This window comes from Triturus cristatus, chromosome 7, assembly GCF_964204655.1.
Source record: "Triturus cristatus chromosome 7, aTriCri1.1, whole genome shotgun sequence".
NCBI classification, from domain to species: domain Eukaryota; kingdom Metazoa; phylum Chordata; class Amphibia; order Caudata; family Salamandridae; genus Triturus; species Triturus cristatus.
The window spans coordinates 1,864,126,727-1,864,134,014 of record NC_140590.1 but is presented as its reverse complement, the minus strand read 5'-3'; the positions used below and the strand labels follow the sequence as shown (position 1 = coordinate 1,864,134,014).

Here is a 7,288-nt window from a genome sequence, read left to right as displayed (position 1 = left end):
TCCCGTTCTCCCTCCCTCGGGACATCTCCCTCTCCCTCCTCCGTCTGGGACATCTACCTCCCTCACTCGGGGACATATCCCACCCTCCCCTCCCTCGGGGACGTCTCCCACCCCCCCCCCCCTCCCTCAAGAACATCTCCCGCTCCCCCTCCATCGGGACATCTCCCACTCCCCCCTCCCTCAGAGACATCTCCTGACCCCCCTCTCACTGGGACATCTATGGGAGACATCTCCCGCTCCCTCCTCTTTAGAGACATCTCCCGCATCCACTCCCTGTGGGACATCTCCTGCATTCCCTCCCTCAGGACATCTCACACTAACCCCTCCCTAGGGTGCATCTCCCGCAACCCCTCCCTAGGGGACGTCTCCCACTCCCTCCTCACTTGGGGACATCTCCTGCAACTCCTCCCTTAGGCACATCACCTGCGCACTTCTCCCTCTGGGAAATCTCCCGCTACCCCCCACCCTAGGGCATATACCCCGCCCTGCCCTCCCTCTGGGACATCTCCTGCACCCCCTTCCTCAGGAACATTTCCCTCTCCCGCTCCCTCGGGACATCTCCCGCTCCCCCTCCCTCGGGACATCTCCCTCTCCCCCTCCCTCGGGACATCTCCCACTCCCCCTCCCTCGGGGACATCTCCCACTCCCCTACCCCCTCATGTACATGTCCCACTCCCCCTCCCCTAGAGGACATCCTGCTCCCCCCCCTCGGGGACAACTCCTGCTGCCCCCTCTATCGGGGATCTCCCACTCCCCTCCCTCGGAGACATCTACTGCGCCCCTCCCTCAGGGAAATCTCCTGCTCCCAGCTTTCGAAGGTACATCTCCCGCTCCCCCCTCCCTTGGGACATTTTCCCCTCCCTCTGGGACATCTCTGCTCCCCCCTCCCTCTGGGACATCTCATGATCCCTCTTCTTGCTGGAGGATGTCTCCCCCTTCCCCCTCCCTGGGGGACATCTCCTGATCCCCCCTCTCATGGGGACATCTCCGTCCCCCTCCCTTGGGAGATCACAGGGTACTGACGAATAACAGGGCTACACTGCACCCCCTACCCCCCTGTAAAGGTCTATCAGGGCGGGAGGGGGGGTATTAAATGTGTTGCGGGGGCCGCTTGCGCTGTGAGGACCCCCCGGTGTTCGCGCTGCTGCGGTAATGATGGACACAACACCAGGTTCTCGTGTCGGGCGCGTGACTGCCCTCAGGCCGCGCCCCTTTATTATTTATAGCTAGGCGTACGCCACGTTCGTGGCGTACGCATTGCGTAATCACACAGCGCGCTCTAGCGTGAAACGCTAGAGCGCTAATTGAAACATCCCTCCCCAACTTGGACAACAAAATAAACTAAAGTCCATAACAGTCACTCACTTGCGTGGCAGGCAAAGTCTCTAAGGCGGCTGCTGGGTGTAGGATTCGCTCTCAGACCATACCTGGCAGTGGCACGAGTGCTGGAACAGGGTGGGTGGTTACTCGGGGCTTCACCTTCCGTGAGGGTATGATGGTTCTGCTCTGGGGCGCTGCAGGCCCCACTGGACGTCAGTCCTGGTCCCAACTCTGGGGTTGAGATCTCTTCCTCTGCTCCGTCCAGTCCCCTCGGGTCGCGGTCGGTGGCCTCCGGAATGCGTTTAAACCACGAGATGTTCCTTGTGGTCGACTCCGCCCCTCTTTCTGCTGTGACCATCGTACCCCGCCTCTGTGCCACAGTCCAACTGCCTGGTTCATACCGGGGTCTGAATTTTCCTCCTGGCCTTCTGTCCCTCACGAGGACGTTGTCCCTGGTCTGATGTCGCGGTCTTGACTGCCCCTGGCTCGGCTTACTTGTCTGTTGCGGTGTGCTCGTCTTTGGAAGACTTCCTCCGTTTCAAACGGTGGGGGCGCCCACCCCGGGGCTGTGGGTAGCCCATCGCGGCGGGGCCCATTGAGCATAAGAGACCACGGGGCTTGTTTGGTGGAGCAGTGGGGCGTGCTCCGATACTCTCCCAGGAATCGCTGGATTTCCCTCTCGGGGTCTAGTTGCTCTACTCCGGCTATTCGGATGACTTTATTCAGGGTCCTCATGAAACGCTCTACTTCTCCGTTGGCCTTTGGCCACTGGGGAGTGATTCGCCGATGTTGTACTCCTTGACTCTGAAGGAACTCCCGGAACTCATGACCCTGGAAGGGTGGCCCATTGTCACTCTTCACCTCCGAGGGCCGCCCGAACATGGCAAACATTTTCTCCAGGGCTGGTCCCACGAACATGAAAGCTGTAGACGGCAGAACCTCCACCAGGGGATACTTCGAGAAGTTGTCCATGACTACTAGCGACACTTTCCCGTTTGGGAGGCTCCCGAAGTCTAAACTGATCTTGTCCCACGGGTACTTTCCTGGTTCCTCTGTCACGATGGGGGCCGGAGGTTCCGGGCCGCTCGTCACCTGACACGCGGCACAGTTTCTTACCACTTCGTCCACCATGCCGTCTAGCCCCGGGAACCATACCTTCACCCTCATTCGCGTCTTCATCTTCTCCGTCCCTTGGTGGCCTTCGTGAGCAATTGCCGTGGCCTGACGGCGTAGTGCCGCGGGCATGACGATCCTAGACCCTCGCAGGACGACCCCATCACGGGTCATGCTTAGTTCATTCCGCACTCGCCACATCTGCTGCAGGTCCTTCTTGTCCTCCTCTGCCCACGAGTTGGCGGTGTGCAGGAAGTCAACCCAGGACCCTTTTTGAAGAGCTCCCCGTGTTCTTGCCAGCACGGCATCGTGCTCCCCAGCACGTATGATTTCTTGGATTGTCAGGATCCGCGGGCACGTGAGAGCAGCTAGGAGGTCGATGTGTGCCTCGGTCTCTTCTTCTTCATCCTTCCCGCCCGAAGATGTCACCTCCTTCTCCGGGTGTCGTGACAGAAAGTCTGCCGGGTTCTTCGCACCTGGCCGGTACGTCACCTCCATCTGGTATTGCTGTAGGCCAATGGCCCACCTCTCGATCCTCGGGGGGGGGTGGGGTGCTGTTCCTCTGAATAGGGGCACCAAAGGCTGGTGATCTGTACCACAGTGAATGGGTGACCGCAGACATATAGGTGGAAATGCCGGCAACCCCATCGGATGGCTAGTGCCTCGCGTTCAATCTGAGAATACCGCTGTTCAGTCGGGGTGAGCGCCTTGCTGGCGTACGCCAGGGTGGCCACGTTCCTGGCTCTTGCTCTTGCGTAAGGACCGCGCCCAGTCCCACCGGGCTGGCGTCGACAAGCAGTTCTGTTTTTCTGGTCGGATCAAAGTATACCAGGGTGGCCTGGTCCAGGAGCGTGGTCTTGATCGCATTGAAGGCGTCTTCTTCCTCTTGCCCCCAGCGCCATAGGGCCTCTGCTTTCGTGAGGCGTCGGAGAGGTTCCGCCGTGGTGGCCAGGTTTGGGATGAACCGCCCACAGTATGTGGCCATCCCGAGGAAACTGCGGACTTCCGACGCTGAAGTTGGTGGTGGGGCGTTCTTGATGGCCTGGGATTTTCTTGGATCTACTTGAATGCCATGGTTGGTAAACGTGTACCCGAAGAACTCAATGCTTTGTTGGAAGAACTGGCACTTCTCCTTGTGCAACGTGACTCCAAACTCCCTCAGCCTCTTCAAGGTGGACCGGACTCGTCGGTAGTGTTCATCCACGGTTGTGGCGTGTATTAGTATGTCATCACTGACGTTTAGCACTCCCGGTAGCCCCTGCAAGATGTCTCTAATGGTGTTCTGAAATATTTCGGCTGCTGAAGAGATGCCAAAGTTGAGGCGTCGGTATCTGCGTAGCCCCAGGTGCGTGCTGAATGTGGTAATATACCTGCTCTCTTCGTCCAGCGTTAGTTGGTGGTACCCCGCGTTGAGGTCTAGTTTGGAGAACCACCGTGCTCCGTTAAGGTCTGCGATTATGTCATCCATCGTGGGTGTGATGTGCCTCTCCCGTTTGATGGCCTTGTTGGGCAGCCTCATGTCGATGCACACTCGAATCTTGCCTGGTTGCCGGGGTTTTTCCGCTATCACCATGGGTGATACCCAGGGGGTGGGTCCAGTTACTGTCTCTATGACCCCTTGCTCTTCCAGCCTCTTCAGCTCTTCCTCTACCAACGGGCGTAGGTGGAAGGGAATCCTCCTGTGCTTCAGCGCTGTGGGGGTGACCGACCGGTCAATGTGGAGCTTGACTGGTGGTCGTCGGATGTTCCCCAGCCCAGTGAACAGCTCTGGAAACTGGTCCAGCAGGGTAGTTGTTTGGGAGTCTTGTACCTTCCGGAGGAATGCGATCAGCCCCAGGTCTTCAGCTGCGTGCCCGCTGAGGAGGGTGTCGGCCTCTTGGTTGATTACATGTATGTCAATCGTTATCTCTGCGTCATCTGACTTCACCGGCACCGTCATCTTTCCTGCCAACGGCAGGGGTGTGTCGCTCCCATAGGCATAAATTTGAGCTTTTGATCGTCGGAGTTCCGGCTTGGGTCGGAGGCGATTGTATTGTTGCACTCCCATTACGGTGACTGACGCCCCTGTGTCGATTACTGCGTTTATCCGGGACCCGGCGACTAGGATGTCGCACCTTGGTTGGGGCCTCCTTGAACTCTTGAGGGCCCTGGTGAACGAGATCAGGTACGTCTCTCCTTCGTCATCATCGGACTCCGTTGCGTTTTCCTGCAGGGCCTGTGCCTGCTTGTCCCTTGGGTTGGTGGGAGACGACAGCGACAGCTGAGATAGTTGTCTCACCATGGCCTTCTCCGGCCTCCTTCCTCTCCGGTCGCGTTGCGTGGCGCGTTTGCGACAGACAGACGCAAAGTGGTTCATCACGCCGCAGTTGTCACACACCTTTCCTTTCGCGGGGCACGGTCTGCCTCCGTGCTCATCATATCCGCAGTACCCGCACGGGGCTGCCGGCTTCTTTGCCGCCGGCCGGCGGGAAGCTCCACGCGACTGTATTGCGTCGGCCCGCTCTGTCTTGACTGTCACTCCTGATCCGGCGCTTCTTGTGAGCGCCATCTCCATCTCCTCCGCGCGGGCGTCGGATAGGTCATGGGACCGTGCCAGCACCAGAATGTCGGCCATCGGGATGTTCGGTTGGCGGAGGATGAGTGTCCGCAGCTTTTTGCTGCGTATTCCGCATATTATCTGGGCCCTGATCTCCTCCTTGGCTCTATCGCCCACGAGGTGTGTGTCTGCCAGCACCCTCAGTCGAGCGTGGAATGCGTCCACCGACTCCCCTTCCTTTTGTCTCGCTTGGCGCAATTTGAAATGTTCAAAGTCTGGGTTCAGCTGGGGGTCGAAATGCGCATTGAGGGCTCTCACTGCCGCGTCATAGTCGTCCGCGTTCCCTGTGTTGGGGAGGTGCTTGAAAAGGAGATAGACTTCCTCCCCTGCGTAGTGAAGTAGTAGCGATCTTTTCACGGTGCCATCCGTTTCTCTGGTGCCCGCAAAGTAGTTGTCGAGCCGGCCAATCCACGTTTGCCAGCGTGGGGCGGCTGTGGCAGGGTCAGCAGCTTCACTAAACGGCGGCAGAACGCCGGACGCGGGGTGTAGGGGCACTGCCTGGGCGGGGCGCTCATCATCCCCCATGGCTCTCTGGGGCACAGCACAGCAGGCGGGACGGCAGTAGGCAGAGGAGTCTGCAGTGGCAGGAGATGCCCACTCTTGGTGGTGATGGAGGGCGGCAGGGTTCAGCCCGGGTGCAACAGGCAGCTGGAGCAGAGGGCCTCAAAGCCCAGCCAGGATGCAGCAGGGACACAGAGGGCTACAGTTCAATGGCAGGGATGTTCATCTGCCAGGATGGGCTGTGCTTGGTGCATACGTGCACTCACCGGTGATTAAATGGGCCCAGCTGCCCTCTGCCTGCCTGAGATCGAGCTCGAGCTGTTTAGTCGGCCTTTCAGGAGCACGTGCATGCGCGGGACTGCCGCGGAGCACGCCGATCAGCTGGGGCACACGTGGTGTACCATCCGCTCTCGTCGCCAGTGTTGCGGGGGCCGCTTGCGCTGGTGAGGACCCCCCGGTGTTCGCGCTGCTGCGGCAATGATGGACACAACACCAGGTTCTCGTGTCGGCGCGTGACTGCCCTCAGGCCGCGCCCCTTTATTATTTATAGCTAGGCGTACGCCACGTTCGTGGCGTACGCATTGCGTAATCACACAGCGCGCTCTAGCGTGAAACGCTAGAGCGCTAATTGTAACAAAATGCAGGAAATCAGAGCAGGTATGAAAGGTGCTGGGGGGGGGGGCTCCTGCTTGTCCCTCTCTGCCTGTTATTGACCTGGTGGGGGTCGGAGGGGGGGGGGCTTTATTATCACACCAGGCGCATGTCTGTCTCTGGCTGGACCATGAAGAAGGGGCGCAGCCCCCCAGTGAAGGTGTCATTGAAGGTGCAGAGATGCTCCCAGGTGTCTGCGTTGTACAAGGAGACCCGCCCCCCCTCATAGTCCAGGTAGAGACCCAGTTTCAGGGGGTGTGGACGGAGGGACAGGCGGGAGGGAGAGAAGGAGAGAGCCCAGATCTGTCCACCATCCCTCCGCTCCAGAGTCCTGTAGTGAACAGCATACATTGGCAGCACAGGCTGGGCCCCGCCCTCCTCCCCTCCCAGAGTCTCTCGTGCGACCCCCACTGCCCAATGCCACCCCTTATCCTGCAGCAGCTGCACCTCCCAGTAATGCCTCCCGGAGGTGAACCCCTCCCGCCCCAGCACACAGGGACCGCAAGTGAATCTATTGGGATTGTCCGTCCAGGGCTGCGGCTTGTCTGCCAGAGTCACACGTCTCCCGTCCTCAGACAGGATCAGGTCTACATGAGCCGTGTCTGGATCCAGAGTCACCAGCGCTGCAGAGAGAGGAGAGAGGGTTAATGACACACTGTGTGACCTCAGGCAAGTCACTGTCCCACCCTCAGAGACCCCAGCATTGCAGAGAGAGGAGAGAGGGTTAAAGACACACTGTGTGACCTCAGGCAAGTCACTGTGCCACCCAGAGACCCCAGCACTGCAGGGAGAGGAGAGTTAATGACACACTGTGTGACCTCAGACAAGTCACTGTCCCACCCAGAGACCCCAGGACTGCAGAGAGAGGAGAGAGGGTTAATGACACACTGTGTGACCTCAGACAAGTCACTGTCCCACCCAGAGACCCCAGGACTGCTGAGGGGAGAAAGAGTTACTGACACACTGTGTGACCTCAGACAAGTCACTGTGCCACCCAGAGACCCCAGCACTGCAGAGAGGTCCCACCCACAGTCACAAATATGCATTGATGCTTCCTCCATCCCAGGTGCTGATGCTCCCTCCACCTCAGGTGCTGATGCTCCCTCC

The 7,288-nt window shown here is 59.2% G+C and overlaps 1 protein-coding gene across 1 annotated transcript in view; it reads right to left on the bottom strand.

Annotated features, from left to right (window-relative positions):
* Positions 1-6,212: 6,212 nt before the first annotated feature.
* The window catches only part of LOC146813521 (butyrophilin subfamily 2 member A2-like), a 51,571-nt gene continuing 50,495 nt past the window's right edge, over positions 6,213-7,288 (bottom strand). Inside the window, exon 5 of the mRNA XM_085614767.1 lies at positions 6,213-6,804. Within this exon, the coding sequence (XP_085470893.1) occupies positions 6,278-6,804 (527 nt within the window). The 3' untranslated portion in view covers positions 6,213-6,277. The remainder of the gene's footprint in view (positions 6,805-7,288) is intronic.